A 22,394-nucleotide genomic window follows, 5' to 3' on the forward strand; every position below is an offset into this window, starting at 1 on the left:
TTCATGAAAATTGAAAATTCTAATGAAGATATCAACTCATGCTACATGAAAGTACGACAGCAGTTGATTTAATTTTTAGATAGCATGAAAACAAAAGGAGAAAAAGTATGTTTTTGAAATATAACGTTTGTCGCTATAAAAATGTAAATGGACAACCCATATATATTTGAGATTTGTTTTTTTTTCGTTATTCTCACGAAGAACAAGTTACCAAATTTGTTTGTGTCTTATTTTAATTTGACTCAACTATTAAGGATTTCTTCAGACCCATGTCTATATAAAGAATCACTAATTCTTTATATCTTTTTGTGAACAAATTACACTGCGAAACCTATGTACTGTTGTCTTTTATTCAGAATCGTGCTTCTTGTCTGGATCTAGACTCCTCTAATTAATTTTTCTAGTACTAGGCTGAATAAGTCTGTTGGCACGGGGTCTCCCTGTTTTAATCCACTATTGAAGTTTTCCTAGTGATTTTATTGCTTCAATTAGTCAGTTTTGTGAGATATAGTAGTAAGTCTGTTTAAAAATAATAAAGAGCATATAATTTTAGCATAAAAATTTGGTCGGTAGTGGTTCTTCCCTGTCTGAAACTAGTCTGGTATTCTCCTATTAGCTCTGTCTCATAGGTTTTTATTCTACTTCTTATAATTTTTGCCAATACCTTATATACTGCTTAAAATAGTGCGATTCCTCTGTAATTTTCATAGACAGTTTTATCACCTTTCTTTTGAATTGGGCAGATGGGTGCTGTGTTTCATTGCTCTGACATTTTTTCGTTTTTTCATATTCTTATAAGTCGAGTTATCTTCTGCTGCAGTTTATCTCCTCTAACTTTTAATATTACTGCTGGTACTCCGCTTTCACTCACACTCTTGTTATTTTTTAGAGCTATTTACTTCTTTAACTTCCTTTTCTATTGGTTCTTCTGTTTGTTGTTGTCATGTTTCTTGTGTTCGTTGTTGTATTTCTGTTTGGCCTTAATGGTTTAATAATTCGTCGAAATAGGGTAAGGAAGGTATGTTGGTGATAAAAATGAAAAAAACTAATAATATAGGAATTTGACAACTAAGCAAGAAATAAGTTTAGGTTTATTATGTTACTTATTGTTTGAAGTAAATGCTTAAAAGAGTTAATTTAACAAAAAATGAATAATAATGATAGTAGATGTCAAATTGGCATATAAACTTATGCCAGGTAAGTTGGTGACACGGTAAGGTATATTGGTGATAGTGGTTAGAAAATTTGGTGAAACAACCGCAACTTAAGGAATTTAACTTACCTTGGCTAAATCACTAATTCAATGCAGCTTTTTTATTGATAATTAGTTTATTTAATGGTTTTATAAAGTTTTATAAAGAAAACTGCAATTATTCCAATAAATATGTAACCGTCTCTCACATTCAATAAGAAATGGCTCCATTGTCGACTGCCGCACAAAGCAACGGTCAAAACAGTCTGTTGACTAAAAGCGGGTGCGCGCATTGCGAAATCGTAATATATGTTTGTCCTGCTTACACTCGTAACAACTTACTACAGTCCATGTGGTGAGACCGCTCCCGTCTGGATAAATTTCTGATTCGGTTTCTTTGTGGATTCCTATTCAAAAATGTCCCCTTTAAACAAATCTAAAGGGTGCCGAGCGGAATTTTTGGGCAAAAATTGTTTAAACAATTTTTTTAAACAAATACAAAAGATCACGTTTTTTTGCCCCGGAACATATATTTTAAGTTTTGTCGGTCATTCTCAACAAGAAAGGTATCTTGTAAAGTTTCTCAAAAATTGATAGTTTTCGAGTTAGGCGATTTAAAATCCGAAAAATGCGAAAATACGCATTTTCGAGGCTTAAAAACTCATATTGAAATTAGTATTTTTGAGGTTGTCAGATACTTAAATTGAAGACTAAATATTCAGCTTCCAGATTTATCTGTTAAACATTTATCCCGCACCGGCAAAAAAATCGGATAAACACGCATATTTAACAATTAAAAAACAACGGTACAAATTAAAGTTAGACGCGATCACTCTTCAGAATCTTGAAGCTGAATGTTCAGTCTTCAATCTAAGTATCTGGCAACCTCAAAAATACTAATTTAAATATGAGTTTTTAAGCCTCGAAAATGCGTATTTTCGCATTTTTCAGATTTTAAATCGCCTATAACTCCAAAACTATCAATTTCTGAGAAAAATTACAAGATACCTTTCTTGTTTAGATTGACCCAAAAAATCTAAAAATATATGTTACAGAGCAAGAAAAACATGATCTTTTGTATTTGTTTAAAAAAATTGTTTAAACAATTTCTGCCCAAAAATTTCTCCCGGCACCCTTCAGATTTATTTAAAGGGGACATTTTTGAATAGGAATCCACAAAGAAACCGAATCAGAAATTTTTTTCAGACGGGAGCGGTCTCACCACATGGACTACTAGCGCAGTACATGAATAGCGTGAATAACACCATTCCTTTTCTCGAATTCTAATCTATCCAGTATCCATACCCCATTTTGCACATTCCAATAGTGGATATAACACAGTGTAAACCAACCATAGTAAAGGCAGTTATCTGTAACCGCTTTCTTGAACCTGAAGAAGTACGAGAGGAAACAATTGTGATCGGTGAGCACCTGCGACAGGCAATAATCCAAACGCCGCCGGTGCCCATATTCGAGCCACGTCTTCAGGTCCAGTATGAGTGATTTTGCCCACTGTGTCACATCCAGAGTTGCCTCCGTCTTTAGTAACATACCATCTTTATTTCTGCAAAACATTGTGCTTTTGTGTCACTCGTGTCTCTTTTACTCCTTGATAAAAAATTCTAACTTCTTTTTGGACATAGTTATCTTTTATTATTTATAGTTATTTTTCCAGTAATTATCTTTTATTTTAAAATACTGCTATGACTACAAGTATCAAGGTATCAATATTTCGCACGCTGGTACTTTAGACAAAGCCATAAGAGTCTCTATATACGTCAGGTAGCCATCAAAATGTTAAACATTTTATGGGACCAATCAGAAAGGAAAATAAAAAGAGGATATAATATGAGACTATAGTGAAAAGTATCACTCTATACAGGGTGTAACAAAAATACAGCTCATAAATTTAATTACATATTCTGGGACCAAAAATAGTTCGATTGAATCTAACTTACCTTAGTACAAATGTGCACATAAAAAAAGTTACAGCCCTTTGAAGTTACAAAATTAAAATCGATTTTTTCCAATATATCGAAAACTACTAGAGATTTTTTATTGAAAATGGACATGTGGCATTCTTATGGCAGTAGCATCTTACGAAAAAACTAGGTATAGGCAGCAAAATTTGGACACCCCATAAAAATTTTATGGGGGTTTTGTTCTTTTAAACCCCCCAAACTTTTGTGTACGTTCCAATTAAATTATCATTGTAGTACCATTAGTTAAAAACATTGTTTTTAAGACTTTTTTGCCTCATAGTACTTTTTCGAAAAGTCAGTTTTTTTCGAGATATTTTGAATAATTTTCATATCCACCACATATTTGTATATGGTTATAAGTACGATTATGGAGACTTGGTAATAATATGAAAATGTATTTATGATTTACATTTTTAGGTATATTTTAAACCATATTAAAAAAGACGCCACATCTCGATAAAAGGTGCCTTCTCGAAAAAATCCAAAGAAGCAAAAAAGTTTTAAAAACACTGTGTTTAACCAATGGTACCGCAGTAATATTTTAATTGTTACGTACACAAACATTTGGGGTTTTAAAAGAACAAAACCCCTATAAAATTTTTTTGTAAACATATTAAAAAGGACGCCACATCTCGATAAAAGGTGCCTTCTCGAAAAAATACAAAGTAGCAAAAAAGTTTTAAAAACACTGTGTTTAACCAATGGTACCGCAGTAATATTTTAATTGGAACGTACACAAACATTTGGGGGTTTAAAAGAACAAAACCCCTATAAAATTTTTTTGTAAACATATTAAAAAATAAGCCTCAACTCGATAAAAACTACCTTATCGAAAAAATACTAAGAGGCAAAAAAGTTTTAAGAATATTGAATTTAACTAATGGTACCACAATAATAATTTAATTGAGACGTACACAAAAGTTTAGGGGGTTTAAGGGAACAAAACCCCCATAAAATTTTTATAGGGTGCACAATTTTCACTATAATTTTTCACTCATCTAAGGAAGATGTTTCTGCCATAAGAATGCCACATGTCCATTTTCAATAAAAAATCTCCCATAGTTTTCGATATATTCTAAACAATTGATTTTCATTTTGTAATTTCAAAGGGCTGCCACTTTTTTTATGTGCATATTTGTACTAAGGTAAGTTAGGTTCATTCGAACTACTTTTGGTCCCAGAATATGTGATTTAATTTATGACCTGTATTTTTGTTACACTCTGTATAGCTGTGAGGTATGACCACTGAAAAAAAGAACACTGGCAACGCTGAGAGCAATGGAAATGGATTTTTGGAGAAGAGCAGCAGGAAGATCTAGAAGAGAAAGGATTACCAACGAACGCATTAGAAGTACTAAATTATAATTAAAGCTCGGATTATAGGCAAAATGCCTTTTTTTGCCTATTTTGCCTATTATAATTGTTTTTTGCACTTTTTTCCTTTTTTTAGTAAATTCCGCCTATTTGTGCCTTTTTTAAAATTTCATGGTACTACCCATGATATTATTCTATTACTAAACCATTCTGTAATAAAATTTTGGGTCAATAATAAAATATCAATGGTTTGTTTATATAACAGATTTCTAGGAAAATGTACCTGATCGAGACTTGAGGGTTAACGATTTGGAAATCCCTAAGCTTTATTAGTTTATTATCAGTTGTACAGTCGGTTACTGTATCAGAGTTTAGTCACAAATTGCTATATCCTAGTTTAGTTTTGTTGCGTATACCGAAAAGCAAAGAACACGTTTTAAAACGTTTTAGACATTTGTGTGAAAAGATGACATCTAAATTAAGGCTATGGATCGCACCTTATTCGGAACTTTCTCTAGAAGGAGATGGAGCATTTTGTAAACCATGCGGTAAATCGGTAAGTTTTATTTTTTCTCTTTTTTTCTGCAAAAATTTGATTTATGCCAGATGTTGATTGCATCCAACATTCCTCTATATAAAGTTAATAACCCTAGTTTTAAATGCTTTTTCGAAAAATATCTTAATAAATCCTTACCGGACGAGAGTACATTGAGAAAACATACTGTGGAAAAATGTTATGTAGAATGTATTTCAAAAATTAAGCGGGAGTTAGAGGGCAATTTTTTGTATATTATCGTGGATGAAACGACAGATGTATGCGGCAGGTATATAGCTAATTTAATGATTGGAATTTTGAACGAAAACTTTGCGAGAAAACCTTATTTAGTTGCCGTTAAAGAATTGGAAAAAACAAACAATTTAACAATAAGTCGATTTATACAAGATAGTTTAACAAACCTCTTTTTACCCAACCCTATACCAGTGAATATAATAGTTTTAATGCTTTCAGATGCTGCGGCATATATGTTAAAAGCTGCTGTTAATTTAAAGATTTTTTATCTTAATTTAATTCATTGTACTTGTGTAGCCCACGGGGTAAATAGAATTGCTGAAGAAATAAGAAATCTGTTTCCGTTGGTAAATAATTTTATAAATTTTATGAAAATTTTTTTTGTAAAGGCTCCGTTGAGGGTGCAAATATATAAAGAAAGACTTCCCGGTGTCCCTTTGCCACCTAAACCAGTAATTACAAGGTGGGGAACCTGGCTCGAAGCAGTTTTTTTACTTTGAACAATGCAATGAAATAGAACTAGTTATGTCAGAATTTGATGATGATATTTCCGAAGCCATTCGAGAAGCAAAAAAATATTAAAAAATCCCAAATTGAAACAGGAACTCGCTTATATCAATGACAATTATAAATTAATAGTTACCACAATTACCTTATTAGAAAAATAAGAGATAAATTTATGTGAGTCAGTAAAATTAATAGATAATTTAAAGACGAAAATTAAATCGGCACCTGGAAGTAACGGTCAATTAATTTAAAAAAAAAATGAAATATGTTTTCGACAAGAATGAAGGTTTTTCGTTTTTATCTAATGTTGCTAAAGTTTTGAATGGGACATTTTCCGAGGAATTACAAATTATGCCAGATTTATTATCCGCTCTGAAATATGCTCCAATTACATCTGTCTACGTCGAGCGTTCGTTTTCAATGTATAAATTAATTTTAAGTGATCGAAGACATAGTTTTAAGACCGAAAATATTGAAAAACATTTAGTTGTTTCTATTAATGATAAAATTTTAAGTGGTTACAATGTTTAATTATTAATTAACAGTTATTTAGTTACTACATAGTTTATTTATACTAATGTTATGATTATGATGTGTAAATATACCTGCCTTAAGTTAATATTACGTTAATTCACTTTGTACAATAAATAATAAGTTATATTCCTTTATTGCCTATATTTTGCCTAAATGTTAATATTCCTGCCTTTTTTAATAAAAATCTTTGCCTATATAGGCGCCTTTTTCTTCAATTTTTGTTGCCTATAAATCCGAGCTTTAATTATAACACTAGAAATACTAAAATGGCAACCAGAAGGAAAGAGAAAACGAGGTAGACCGAGGAAAAGTTGGAGTGAAGGAATAAACAAAGAACTGAAAGAAGGAGACATAGAAGAGGACCTATGCAACAACCTGACGAAGTGGCGATTGGAAGTCGGAAAACGGTTGAGAACGTTATAAACCGACATGTACCTAGTAGTATCTGTTCTTTTGCCTGCAAAATTGTTTAGCTTTTTTCCTTTTGGTTTTATGTTCACGTCTAATATTTACCTACCATTTTTGCATTGTTCCTCTGCGCTAGGATTCTTTTGCAAGTATTCATCAACGCTGTGTTCTTTGAAACAGCTAAACAGCTGTAGCGAAAATAAATTGTAATAAATTTTGTGGAAGTGTAGAAAGCCAACATTTTCAGTCATTTATTCTTAGATAATTCTATTAATTTTCAGGTACTGACGGCCAATATTGGAACACTCTTAGATCTTTACGGAGTAGAAAGAGGCCTGGAACACTTTCGCAGCACATCAGTATTAAATTTTAACCAGTTTAAGTATTATCTACAACAAGAGGTATTCTCTTCCCTACCGAAAACCTTACAGCATCACGAATTAAGGTTATTCGAAAGTAAAATCGCAGAAGTATGTTGGCTGATCTGCAGAACGAGGTATTTACCAAGAGACAACAGAATCTTTTCCGACGATTCGATGTTCCAAATTTTTCGAATTTTTTGCGTGTTGGCTGAACTGGTACCCGATCAGTACAACGAAAATGTTTATCAAGTTTTGTTACATCCTTCAGAAGTTTGTAATATTGCTCAAAGTATTGCGTCGTCGTTGGGGTGCTACTTTGACGAAGAGGATTTTACCAGTCTCAGTATTTCTATGGGAAACTTTAGATTTGCACCGTTTATTGCTGTCCTAGAATCCAGGTTTGTATTGTTTTTATACAGGGTGTTTCATTAATAATTGTCCATATAGTAAGTGGAGAATCCTTAGCTCAAAATACGAAGATTTAACCTAAAACACTTAAATAAAATGTGATTCCTTACTGAGTTACAGGGTGTTTTATCTAAAAATTTAAAAACTATTTTTGCTCAGCATTTAAAAACTATTCAACGTATCCTTTTCGTACTTGGCAGAAAGTGCGACTACTATACATCCTACTAAATTATGATAAACAAACGTTTCTAGCTACTACCAGAGGCGTACGACAGGGGATAGTGAATGGTCGACCCTTCTCAAATTCTACGCCACTGGAAGGATTACTATTTTAGTTCCATTTTTAGATTCTCCAATACTTTCTACATAAATAATACACTCTTCATTGGTAACGATAATGTTATTAGTTTTCGAGATATTTGAAGCTAAATATGAAACGGCATAGTTATTTTGATTAATTTATGATATGATTCATATGATTAAAATTTTAAAATTATTTGTACCCATTACTTTAAAACTATTTGGGATATACTTATCATACTTGGCAGAAAGTGTAGGTACTGTACACCCTACTAAATTAAGATAAACAAACGTTTCCAGCTACTACCAGAGCCGTACGACAGGAGATAGTGGCTGGTTGGCCCTTCCCAAATTCTACGCCACTGACGAAATTGCTGTTTTAGTGTTATTTTTTGATTTTCCAATACTTTTTATGTAAATAATATACTCTTCATTCGTAACGATAAAATGATTAGTTTTCGAGATATTTGAAATTAAAAATGAAGCGACACAATATATTAATCAAAATAACCGTGTCGTTTCATTTTTAACTTCAAAGATCTCGAATACTAACGACTTTACGTCGTTAGTTACGACGTTACGAATGAAGAGTAAATTATTTTCATAGAAAGTATCGGAGAATCCAAAAATTGAACTAAAATAGCAATTCCTCCCGTGCCGTAGAATTTGGAAAGGGTCAACCATTCACTTTCCCCCGTCGTACGCCTCCGGTAACAGCCAGAAAAGTTTGTTTAACATAATTTAGTAGTTTCTACAGTACCTATACTTTCTGCCAAGTATGAAAAGTATACATCAAATAGTTTGAAAATGCTGAGCAAAAATAATTTTTAAATTTTTAGATAAAACACCCTGTAACTCAGTAAGAAACCACATTTTATTTAAGTGTTTTAGGTTAAATCTTCGTATTTTGTGCTAAGGCTTCTCCAGTTACTATATGGACAATTATTAATGAAACACCCTGGATACAATAGAATCTGTTTATATTTTTAATTTTACCAATATTAAAGAGACGTCACTTGCGGACAGGTGGTGAAGCAAACTAGATCTGGGCCCGGCTCCACGTTGGGCGCCATTTGTTTGCGGCAACCTTGGGTGCCATTTGGGTGTGGCATCCTTGGGTGCCAATTAAGTGGCAACAGCCTGAAGGTCCCGACATAGGGGAAATAATGTACTCTTACTCGTTAAAGTACTTGGAGGGGCCGGGGTTCATATCTAATCTACATCACCAGCTGTCCGCAAGTGACGTCCCCTTCCGGAATCACGTCATAGCTGTGCCCTTTATGCGTGTCCAGAGGTACCTGTCGTTAAAGACGTACAATTCTTGTAGTATGAATGGTATTCGGTATTCGGCTGTTTAATATATCGTAATTACTAGGTATGCAATCAGTATAACTATTTTCAGATAGAAATTTTCCATTAAAAAGGACATTAAAAAAGTGGACAAAAAGTGTAGATTTATATACAACTTTTGTTTGTATTTTTTTGGTTTTCCCTTTTCATTCTTCTCACATAACCATACCAAAAAACCCTGTTTCCAAGAAATGATTAAATTTAATTTGATATTTTAGATGTTTGAATGAAATAAGCGATACTGTGGCCTTAGAAGAATCAGTAAACAACATATACCAGAAAATCGTAGAAGACGTAATCAAAAAAGGTTTTTTAACTAAAAAGGGATACATATTTCCAACTATGAGAGAGTACTGGTTCGTCCTGCGACCCTCTGAACTGACCTATTACACAGGAAGAAACGAAAAAGACAGAAGGGGATCCTTAACTTTAGAACCTCGCTGTAAAGTAGAACCGAAGGCTGGGTATAAAATCTTGTTACACAGTTCTGAGAGAACTTACGAGCTGGGCACGACGGATCATATGAGTAGATTGCAGTGGATATCAGCGTTACAATTGGCTTCGGAACATTCAGGTAAACATGTATTCAATTATTAACATCTTTTGCAAATGTTTGTGTTAGATAAGATATGCTTCTCACCAAGAGTAATGATCTTTGAAGTCATTATTATTATTATTTAATAAATATAACAATTATACATAAATATGTTTTGTTTGGACTGTGCTTTGATTTCTTTTTCTGTTTCTATCTCTTTACAAACAATTCTGCTTGTTTATTGACGGATTGATACCTATATGGAAGGTTTTCACTCCATCTTTTGCGAGGTCATCCGATATTCTTCTACCTATTGGTGATTTATCTCTTGATATTTTGACTACACGTGGCTCCCCATTCTGCTTATGTGATTATTCCATTATTGAAGTTATACTTATTTTAGACACGAGGGTGAATTTTTACATTCCCCGGCGCATGCGCACACAAACAGAATGGTATTAAATAGTCGCTACATCTTTTAAGTTATGTAGCGCAAATAAGGTGTGCGTGAAAAGAATATATTATTAGTGTTTTTAGTAAATATATTCATTATAATTTTTATGTCTGTGGATTTGTCTTCCTCCTAATAAGTATTATTGAAAATGTTTATTTTCATTTAAAGTATCTGTCACCGAGATTGTAATTATGTCCGAGAAATGATCCACTGAATACAAAAGCCTTGGTAGCTGATCGGTAGAGCATTCGAATAGGGATCGAGAATTCCCTGTTCAAATCCTGACAAAGTATGTAATATCTTTTTTTTTATTTTAATTTTTGGTATTCTTTTTGTTCTTTCTAAAATTCTTTTTGTTCTATACCTAAAGTAGATAGGTATATTGATTTCGTTGAAATCATAATATGAAGTGAGATTATATTATAATAGAAGTATAACTTCTTACGTGCGTACAAAGTATACACACATTCTCTTTTTTATATTCAGCGTGCATTCCTGTATAAACTGTAAGTTATATTTTCTTTTAATGTCTTCACTTTTTCGATCTCTCAGCCTATTTCCTCTCAATCTTCTAAGTACTCTTATATCTGTCGCTGCCAGTAGTCCTTGTCTTGTGGCTGTGTCAGATCTTGTTTCTGATGCATATGTCATTATTGGTCGTACACTGACTTAAATTCTTTACTTTATCTTAGTGTTAATATGTCGGTTTTGCCATATACCTAATGTTATTAAGCCATCCTGCCAGTCCATTTGCTTTTGTACTTAATCTCTCATATCTTTATCCAGATCTTCATAGCTGGACAGTGTAATTCAAAGGTATTTTATTTCCATTACTTGTTCGATACTGATTTACTGATGCTATCAAATTCTACTTTACATATGTTTGATTCTTTGCTAATTACTATTGTTCTTAGTTAAAATTGTCATATTAAATTCTTTTGCTCATGTATTAAATCTGTAGACTATATCTTCATCTTGAGCTATCAATATTGCGTCGTCTGTGTAACAGAATATTTTTACTGCTTTGTTTTCTATTCTGTATCCTCTTTCTTTGTTAAAACTTTTGATAATTTTATCCATGATTAAATTGAAGGGCAAAGGGGTCAATGAGTCACCCTGTGTTATTCCGCTGTCTATGTTTATAGGTTCTGTAAGCTGTTTATCTATTCTGATTTCCATTTTGTTGTTTTGGTATATGTTTTCAATAGTTTTATGATATTTAAGGGGACTTCCCTATTATAAAGAAGACGGATTACATATTCGAGTCTTACTCTGTCAAATGATTTCTTCAAGTCAATCAGACACAGAAATGCTAGTCTATTACATATACACTTCTTTAGCACTTCTCATATTCTCAGTAATTTGTTTCTTGACGAATTGCATCTGCCATAATGTTTCAGTAGTTCGTTTGATATTCCATCTTTACCAGCAGATTTTTCTTCTTCAGCTTTTCAATTGTTTTTAGAACTTCCTGTGTATTTATATTAACTTTTTCTTTTGTCCCTCCCATATAGCGCCATATTTCCTTTTGCAAACCATAATAATCATGTTCCATTTTTTTTTCACTTCCACTTCTTACAAGTGGAAGAAAAGACTCAGAATTTTAGAGCTAACAGACAAGAAGAGATACGAAAAACATGTATGTACATACATTCATACCATTGTGTGTATGTGTCTTTCCGTCATAAAATTCTTGATTTTTTCATCGGAATGGGATGAAGTTGGTGAATAGACTTTGCCATCTTTATGTTATAGCTTTTTTTGAGTATTAAATGTGCAACTCTAAGGGAATTCATTTTATGAACATAAAAATCACTATCTTGATGTTTCAAAGAATCTAGTACCACCTATTGAATGTTCGTTTCATATACCGGGTGTCCACTTATATTTTCCCCCATTTTAACTGCCTATAACTTCTAAACGGCTCAAGATAGAAATATGCGGTTTTCGCTAAAATGTTTTATTTTAGTAAAATTTTTGTCTGAATGGACTGAATTTTTTATATCGCTTTCAATTCCAAAAAGAAAAATGGCGGATTTTTGAAAAAAAACGTTGTTGACTTTTTTTTAATGGAACACCCAGTACATTTTTTATAAATTGAAAGAAAGGTCATTCACCTATCCAGCGATATAAAGTTTTTCAAAATCGGTTGTCAAATCACTGAGTAATTAATTTTTAACATGAGAGGTGCAACGCGGATATCACATATCTAAATAACATAACTAAGCAAATTGATATGATGTTATTTGATTTCCACATTGCATCTCTCATTTTAAAAATTAATTGCTCACTCATTTGATCACCGATTTTAATAAAAATTATATCGTTGGATAGGGAAATGACCGTTTTTTCAAGTTTTTAGGTAAATGACCATTTTTTACGTCGCTTTTAAATAAAAAATGGCGGATTTTTGAAAAAAAAAGATGTTGGCTTTTTTATTGAAACACCCAGTATATTTTTTTGTAGCTTGAAAAAACGGTCATTTACCTATCCAGCGATATTAAATTTTTTAAAATCGGTTGTCAAATTACTGAGCAAATAATTTTTAAAATGACAGATGCAATGTGGAAATCACATAACATAATATCATTTTGCTTAGTTATGTTATTTAGGTATGTGATATCCACGTTGCACCGCTCATTTTAAAAATTAATTACTTAGTGATTTGACAACCGATTTTGAAAAACTTTATATCGCTGGATAAGTGAATGACCTTTCTTTCAATTTACGAAAAAATATACTGGGTGTTCCATTAAAAAAAATCAACAACGTTTTTTTCAAAAATCCGCCATTTTTCTTTTCGTATTTGAAAGCGATATAAGAAATTCAATCGATTCGGACAAAACTTTTACTAAAATAAAAGATTTCGTCGAAAACCGCATATTTCTATCTTAAGCCGTTTAGAAGTTATAGGCATAGTCCAAGTAATGAAGCTTGAAATAGGACAAAACCTCGCAATTTTTACAGAATGGATCGATTTGCTTGAAAATTTGAGAATAAGTAGTGAATAGTCCAATGATCAAAATCTATATGATGCCGAAAGGCGCTTTTATCATGGGGGTGCTTGCCACCCCCTGTTGGGGGTGGAAATTTTTTATTATATTTGGACCGCAAAAGTTGGTAAAAACGTTCATTCTAAGCAAAAAATGTTCTATACATTTTTTTGATAAAATTAATAGTTTTCGATTTATTCGCTATCGAAAGTGTTAGTATTTTATCGAAAAATCAATGTTTTTAATCAGTTTTCTGCTAACAACTCCAAAAGTTTTCGTTTTATCAAAACTACCTCACTTAACAAAAATGTACTATTTGAAATAATAAACAAAACCGTGTTTTTTAATTTTCTTTACGACCAACAGTAATCAAGATATACTTTATTATATCTTAGCTCTCCTTTGTCAAATGCTAAATATTGTAGTTTCAAAGTCAAAAGACGGGGAAAATATGCATTTTTCGAGAATAACTTGTTAAAACTAATTTAAATAATTTAAAAATATCTATCTCTAGAAATAAAAAGAAGTCTCTAGCTCAAAAATTAAGTGACTTATAATGAAAAGAATGTCAGTCCCTATTTTTTTCAGCGCAAAAGTGGTCGGAAGCAACCCCGTAATCACCACACTAATTAAAACTAGTCATTGACCTTACTTGGTATTATTTATTTATATATTATTAATAGGTTCGAGAAGTTTGACCGACTTAGAATAATTCGTTTTTAAAAAAATTAAGTTAACAGCGATTAACGAATTTTTGTAGTTTGGAAAAAATGGCTTTTCGTCTGAATAGAAAGATTGGCATCAGAGATGTGAAAAAATGTTTAAATATTAAATTGTAGCTAATTTAAATCACAAGAATTTGGTATGAAAAAAATTTTTCTATGACAAAAATTAACTGAGCTATTGACAATTAAAACTTATAATAGCATGCAAAAACCACCTTTACCAACCCTTTCAAAGTCACCTCTTTTTGAGACTAAGGATTTTAATAAGATTTAATATTAATAGGCTTGTAGATCTTGTAAAAACCTACAAAATTATTTTATACCAAACTTTCTAAGATACAAAATAAAAAAGTTACGGTTAAAAAATCAATATATTTTTTTGAGAAAAAAAAAAAGGAGGAATCCAATTGTAAGCATAATAATGTAAGTTAGCTATATTTTTAGTCATTAGCCTTATTCATTCTTCTTTATTTGTGTATTATTAATAGATTCTAGAAGTTTGACTGGCTGAAAATGATTAGATTTAAAAAACTGAAGTTAAAAGCGAATAAAGAATTTTTGTAGCTTTGTAAAAAATGCCATTTTCTTCAGAAACGAAAGATTAGCATCAAAGATAAGAAAAAATGTTTAAATATGAAATTGTAGGTTATTTAATTCTTAAGAATTTGGTGTAAAAAATTTTTTTTACGACAAAAATTGAGTGAGTAGTAAATGAGTATACTATAGAAGAACATTGATTTTTCCATATAAAGCTAACACTTTCGATAGCGAATAAATCGAAAACTATTAGTCTTATCAAAAAAATGTATACAACATTTTTTGCTTAGAATGAATGTTTTTATCAACTTTTGCTGTCAAAATATAATAAAAAATTTCCACCCCCGAGATGGGGTGGCAACCACCCCCATAATAAAAGCGCCTTTCGGTATCATATAGATTTTGATCCTTGGACCATCCACTACTTATTCTCAAATTTTCAAGCAAATCGATCCATTCTGTAAAAATTGCGGGGTGAAAAGCTTCGGTTCCTGGACTAGCAGTTAAAATGGGGGAAAATATAAGTGGACACCCGGTATTGTAGATGCTTTCCTATGTTATAAATCCATTTATTATTGTTTCTAATATTTTATATTTTTCAAGGGAAGTATCAAAGTTTCCAACGTCTTCAAGCTACAAAGAGAAGACTACAGAGACAAGGAAGGGTGCAAGAGATGATAAGAGCCAAATATCAATTGCAACAGGAGAGAAACGCTAGAGAAGCTGCGGAGGGGCATGCAAAGGAACTTGAAGTCGTTATGAAGGAAGAAGCTAAAAAATTAACGGAATTGGAACAATTACGATCCAAGCTTGAGAAATTGTTAGAAGAAGAGACTCAAGCTAAGCGGGACGAAGAAATAGTAAGAGGGTAAGTAAGTACAATTCTATTACAATAATTTATCTAACTCTGATAACTCTAATAACTCTATATAAAAATTTAGATAAAATTCTTCACATTATTAACTCAATCATCTATGTTTCAGATTACAAGCGCGAGTGTTAGCAGAAGAATGGGAAAAGCGTGAAGAACTCGAAAGATTGCAGGCAGAACAAAAATTATTACTAGAAGAGGAAATTCAAAAAAGAAAGGAGTATGAGGATCTTCAGAAAGAAAAGGAATACCAATTGAAGAGTATGTGTCCAATTGCCATTCCTTTATTTGTTGTCCCTCTTTTTATGTTGTCATAGGTTTTTCGAAAATTTACAAAGATTTGGTAGATATCTATATGTGCTTCCAGGTTTTAGTTATTAATATTCGTTTTACGTTGAATAGCTGGTCAAACTTATAAATAATACTATACATTATTATATCCCAATGATATATATTTAAACAGATACTTGGAATTTGTATGAATAAACATATTGCGAAATTGTTCATTATACAAACATCAATAATTATATTTTTAGAAATTACGAGGTTTGTGCATATAATAATGTGCCTAAATACTTTTTTCTACGGCCTTGCTAAAACAGCCACTTTCCCGTACGCATTTCCTTTCCGAAAGTTGCACTTTCTCGCACTAGTGCGGGAAAAGTGCTCTTCTCTATCTTCCCCACCGCACTTTGTCTTGTTTATTACAGAGATCTCTTATTCTGTCGTTCGGTATTCTGTCTCTAAGTGTTTTCCCAGTTATTGACCTCAACGCTGTCATTTCTAATGTTTTCAGTATCCTCTTGCTTTCTACTGTGTCACATCTTGTTTCTATCTCGTACCTAAGATCTTATGGGTTCCCTTGACACTACCAGGGATTTGGTCTTAGCTGTTGACATTTCCATGCTGTAGTTCTTCGCCACTGTATTGAAAGTTTGTGCCATTCGCTGTAGGTTATTCTCCTTATCGAAAAATTAAAAACCGATGGGCTCAAGCTATCTCCTTGTCGGATTCCAGAGTTGATTTATGCAGGGCCCCCGCTACCATATGTGCAAAGTGTGCAATGCACACGGGCGCCATCCTTTAGGGGCGCCTAAACAGAGGGTCAAAAATTGCAAAAATATTTACAAAAAAATCAAAAAGCAAAAATTAATTTTAAAATAAAAGTTGTAAAAATTAAATAGTTCAGTTTTACTTTTTTTGGATGGCATATGGTATTATTAGTCTTTCTATAGATATAAAATAAAAAATCCCGCTATAAAAATAACAAACACCCATTCTGTAGATAACAAATACCTAACTATACCCTGATTTCGTGGAAAAATTCCAGACATAGCGGTAATTCCATCTCATGGATAAGCGAACGATTATGTGACGCTCAAATGATGAATCGAAGATTTAAAAATCGCATACCTATCAAATAACTAATTATACCGAGCTGTATCGTCGCCCCCGTTAGCGAAATTACTCCGATTCGATTTTTTGCATAAACTTACTCAAAAAGAGGTCCTTATAACAAATCCACAGGGTGCGAGGCGTTGCCGTGGTTGAAAAATTGTTAAAACAAATTCACGAAAATAATGTTTTCATTTCGAACAATTTTTTTAGATCACTTGGGTCATTTTGAGTAAAAAGGTCTCTTGTCATTTTTCACTAAAATTGATTGTTGTCGAGTTATACGCGATTGAAAATTTAAAAAATGCGAAAATGGCCATTTTCAAGGCTTAATAACTCGATTAAAAATTATAATTATTATGAAAGTCAAAAAGTGAATTATAAAGTCAAATCAAAGTTTAAAACGCCTCCATGAGGATCCTGAAGCAATTTTTGTCATTATTTTATTACAAAGCGTCCAGGCTGTATCGTTGCCCACGTTAGCGAAATTATTTCGGTTAGATTTTTTTGCAAAAACTTACACAAAAAGACGTTATTATAACAAATTCTGAGGGTTCCAGGCGGTACCTTGGCGAAAAATTGTTTAAACAATTTTTTTAAAACAAATTCACAAAAATAATTTTTTCACTTTGAACAATTTCTTTTATTTGGGTCATTCTGAACAAAAAAGGTATCTTGTGATTTTTCTCTAAAATTGATTGTTGTCGAGTTATATTTCGCATTTTTCAAATCTTAAATCGCGTATAACTCGACAACAATCAATTTTAGAGAAAAATGACAAGGGACCTTTTTTACTCAGAATGACTCATTAGACCTGGATCCCGCGTACCAAAAAAAGTTGATTAAAGCTGAAAATTTGTTAATAGTTTAACGGTGTCTAGTCGGATAAACTTTGTTAATAGTTTAACGGTGTCTACTCGGATAAACTTTGATGTGTGGGAACACTGGAGCAGGGAAAGTTTAAAATGTGGAACAGGTTAAAAATTTGAAACGTCAGACTACGAAAACGTCACATGTATTTTGTCGGACAGAACTTCCAATTGATTTGTTACCCATTCATTAAATTCTTATGCAAAAATCAGACTGGTAATTATCACCAACTGGGCATTTTAATAAGTCCGACACGTAGAACTAGTTAAATGACTGGAATTATGTTGGTGATAAATAGCATTTTTGCATGAGAGTTTAATGGAAGGAAACAAATCAATTGGAAGTTCTATCCGACAAAATACATGGGACATTTTCATAGTCTAACGTTCCAAATTTTTAACCTGTTCCACAATTAAAACATCCCCTGTTCCAGTGTTCCCGTACATCAAAGTTTGTCTGACTATACACTGTTAAGCTATTAACAAATTTTGAGCTTGCTATTAATCAACTTTTTTTGGTACGCGAGATCCAGGCCTACAATATCAAAAAAAAATCTGTTCGAAATGAAAAAAAAAAAATTGTGAATTTGTTTAAAAAAATGTGCTTAAACAATTTTTCGACCACAGCACCGCTTGGCACCCTTTGGATTTGTTATAAGGGACCTCTTTTTGAGTAAAATTGTGCAAAAAATCGAATCGGAATAATTTCGCTAACGGGGGCGACGATATAGTCCCGTCTAAATGGACAAAATTTGAAAATCGCGGTACTCTGGGTTCGTCATCCACAAAAAGGTGAGATGTTGTGGGTGGGGTGAGAAAAAATGTTTTTGGATTAAGTTTAAACCCTCTAAGTGTGACAAGATGGTCTAGCAGAATTTATTCAATAAAGCCCCTTAAACCTTATTCAATTAAGGTTTGCTGTGGTGTTATTTGTACCTATTTTGCTTTATTTAAAGCACGTACCTACCTAGCTTAAAAGAAAATAAATAAAAAACATTATCAAAATGCCTTAAGGGGCGCAAAAATCCTTTTTTGCACACAGGCGCCAGTAGTTCTTACGGGGGCCCTGGATTTATGTTTCCGATGTTAGTTCATTCTCGACTTTTATTCTGGTTTTGTTCTTCGTATTAATGTCTTTAATTATCCTGATCATCTTGTTGGGCTGATTTGTCTCCTTTTAGCAATCTTAGCACATGCTTCCTTTACCTCTATTTTATCTTTACCTAATTTATTGATTCGTTTGCTCTCACTTATGGTGTTGGTGGTTCATTATCGTCACTTTTAGCAAATAGGGCTCGAAAGTAGTCTGCTATGTTTCCTTCTGAATGTGTTTCGTTTTTATTAGTTCTTCATCTCTTTTCTGCGTACTCTAATCATTTTCTATTTTCTTTTTATTCCATAGAACTCGTGTTACATCTGTTTTGAGTCAATGTTTTCCTTTTTGTTTGTTTGACTAAATTATTCTTTTTATTTTTGATCCGTTTATAGTGGTTATATGCCTGTTATGTTTGTTGTTTTTTTGTATTGCAAAAATCTTTTCTTCTTTACTTCACATTTTGTCTTCACTTCATCTCTAAACCATGGGGTTTTCTTTTTTGATACGTTAGTTTTCGATAATTTTCTCTTTCCAAATGATTCTCTTGCTGCGTTAATTATGTTATTTTTGAGTTTTCCCAGCTTAGATAGTTGTCAGCTCCTATGTTGGGGCAAATGTAACACTGGGCAATGTAACAATGTAGCAGTGGACAGCGTTTGGAAAGTTAAGATAGATACTAAAAAGCACAAAGATACAACAGTACCTAAAACCGCTGTATTTGATCAGTGCATCCTTCTTGTTCTGACGTATGGCTCAGAAAAATAGACATTAACAAAGGCCAATAATATAAACAAAATAAAAATAACTCAAAGAAAAATGGAAAGATCCATGTTGGGAATAAAACTGCAAGACAGAAAACCAAATAAATGGATAAGAGAGATAATATAACAGGGTTAAAGTGGAGATTTGCGGGCCACAATGCGAGATAGGAAGATAAAAGTTGGAATGCTGAAATACAAAACTGGAGACCGAGGACAGGAAAAGAGGAATAGGAAGACGTCAGACGCTAGGAAATGACGATAGCGTAAAAGCTGCAGGAACTCACTGAAAAAGCGCAGCCAAGGACAGACAGATATGGAAAGATTTGAGGAAGGCCTATGTCCAAATTTCGATAGAAATGAGCTAAAGATGAAGAAGAACACTGTGACGTTTTTGATCGTTTACTTGTGGTTTGTGAGTTTGAGATCAATTGCATTTTTTGTAATCCCGTCAGGGCTACCTCATGTGCATTACCTATACTCATTACATATTGTTTTTTTTACACCAGGGACTTCTTGGTTATAGTCCAGTCGGGTTAAACGAATAACAGGCCTAACCTTGCATTAGGAGCTGCCCCAAATTTTATTTTTCTAATCTTTAGGGGGTCAATAGTAGTGTAAATTTAAAATCTCGACTGAATTCCGCCGTTGCGTTAGCCGCCATCTTGATTTTAAACGAGAACCGTTTTTGCTCAATATCTCCGCCACTTTCAACTTTTAGACCAAAAGTATAACAAGAAAAATTGTTGAAAATGTGATTTTCTATCATTTATATTCTTACAATTTTTTCGTGCCGTCGATATTTTCCGAGTTATGGCGGAAAATAGTGACAGTTAGAGCATAATTATTTAATTATCTCGTTTATTGTTAGATTTACGACCAAAATGTTGCTATACAAAAATAGAGAGAATTAATTCTACACAATTTTAATTTCTTTCATTTTTTTTGCTAAAGTTAATATTTAAGGTAGTACGTATGCGATAATGGCGCGAGCGTAAGACCCGATTGATTTTGTAGCAATTGTTTTTGTTCAATATCTACGCATATGATTTCCTACAATTTCTTTTTAACAATTTTTTTCATGCGGTTGATATTTTCCGAGTTAAGTGGGAAAATAGTAAAAAGTGGTGGGGGGAGCATAATTACTGAATTGAATCTTGTTTCTGAGCTGCCCCAAATTTTATAATTCTATCCTTTAGGGGAGATCAATAGTAGTGTAAATTTAAAATCTCGACTGAATTGCGTGGTTGTGTTAGCCGCCATATTGATTTTAAAGTAGAACCGTTGTTGCTTAATATCTACGCCATTTTCAACTTTTCGACAAAAATGGTAGGAACTAAAATTGTTGGAGACGCAATTTCCTACAATTTCTTTTCCACAATTTTTTTATGCGATCAATATTCTATGATTTAAGGGAGAAAATAGTGGAAGCGGAGGGGAAGTATAATTATTGAATTGTCTCATTTATTATTAACTTTACGACATAATTGTACATAAACAAAAATAAAGAGAATTATATTTTATACAATTTTTGAAACTTCCAATGAAACACCAGCCAAACTAAGTACATGAAAGACATAAATAATAACTAATATGCATTAAGTTCACTTAATTTTATTAACTAGCGGGCTTTATTGGTTGAATTTGTCTGTCGATAATTAAGTTTCATGTCGCTAACATATTTTAATATTTCAAGAATTTTTTTTAATTGTGGACCCTGTTGGGGGAATTTTCCCATCCCTCCCTCGTAGACCCGCCACTGGTTCTCTCGAAAAATTGTTGTAATCGTAATTGCAATAATTTCAGTCCTTACACTTTTTGTCGAAAAGTTGAAATGGCGGAGATATTGAACAAAAATTATTGCTATAAAATCAATCAGGTCTTACGCTCGCGCCTTTACCGCATACGTACTACCTTAAATATAGATGTTATCAAAAAAATGAAAGAGATCAAAATTTAATCCTCTTCATTTTTGTATAGGTTCAAATTTGTTGTAAAACTGATAATAAACGAGATAATTCAATAAATCAATAATATTATGCTCTAACTGTCACTATTTTTCCCCATATCTCGAAAAATATCTACCGAACGAAAAAAATTATTATAAACAAAATGATAGAAAATCCAATTTTCAACAATTTCAGTTTTTACATTTTTTGTCAAAAAGTTGAAAATGGCGGAGATATTGAGCAAAAACAGTTCTCGTTTAAAATCAAGATGGAGGTTAACACAACGGTCAAATTCAGTCGAGATTTTAAATTTATATTACTATTGACCCTTCTAAAGATTGGAAAAATAAAATTTGGGCAGCTCGTAATGCAAGGTCAAATGCTATTCCGACTGAGCTATTACATCTACTAAAATTATTTTTTTAGGTGCAGAACAACGCTTGGCACAACTTGAAAAAGAACGATTGCATTTAGACAATCAATTAAGAATCGCTAATGAGAAAATGAAAGTCGCAGAAGACCGGAAGGAAATGTTGGAGTCAAAGCTATTCCAGGCTACTCCTGTCATAAGAGAAGGGGAAAGGATCAGAAGGGCACAGTCTTTTATGCCGAGCACTAAGGAGAAACCAGTAATATTCGAAGTCAGAGCAGCAACTTTAAAAAGACCGTTTCATTCATAGCTTCATGTAATATGTATTTATTTTATTTATATTTTTAATCGATATTTTTTTACTAATAAAATTTTAAAGTATGCACCTTTATTTAATTTTTGTGTCTTTGGAATATCTGGGCATATTATGAACAATGAGCTGATACGTGACTTGCTGAAACTTTCCAGGATATGAAGAGAGGATCAGGTAGAAGAATTTTATAGAATTTTCCTTTCAGCTTCATTGAACTTTTTCTGTCACAGAACATACCACTCGCTTCCTTCCATTTTATGCATCCAACTCCAATTCTACTACATTCATCTCCATGCTCTATAATACCGATCCTTGGTAATTAAAACATTACTTTTCACAATCATTTCACCATCCAGAGATATCATTTTATTTGTAGTAACTT

At 32.5% G+C, this 22,394-nt stretch overlaps 1 protein-coding gene across 1 annotated transcript in view; it reads left to right on the top strand.

The window, feature by feature from the left end:
• LOC126884787 (switch-associated protein 70-like) overlaps window positions 1-22,082 on the top strand; it is a 35,861-nt gene extending 13,779 nt beyond the window's left edge. Inside the window, exons 2-6 of the mRNA XM_050651013.1 lie at window positions 7,009-7,487; window positions 9,366-9,721; window positions 14,995-15,259; window positions 15,375-15,523; window positions 21,756-22,082. Coding sequence (XP_050506970.1) covers window positions 7,009-7,487; window positions 9,366-9,721; window positions 14,995-15,259; window positions 15,375-15,523; window positions 21,756-22,009 — 1,503 coding nt within the window. The 3' untranslated portion in view covers window positions 22,010-22,082. The remainder of the gene's footprint in view (window positions 1-7,008; window positions 7,488-9,365; window positions 9,722-14,994; window positions 15,260-15,374; window positions 15,524-21,755) is intronic.
• Window positions 22,083-22,394: the final 312 nt, after the last annotated feature.

The sequence above is a fragment of the Diabrotica virgifera genome, chromosome 5 (genome assembly GCF_917563875.1).
Source record: "Diabrotica virgifera virgifera chromosome 5, PGI_DIABVI_V3a".
Lineage (NCBI taxonomy): Eukaryota > Metazoa > Arthropoda > Insecta > Coleoptera > Chrysomelidae > Diabrotica > Diabrotica virgifera.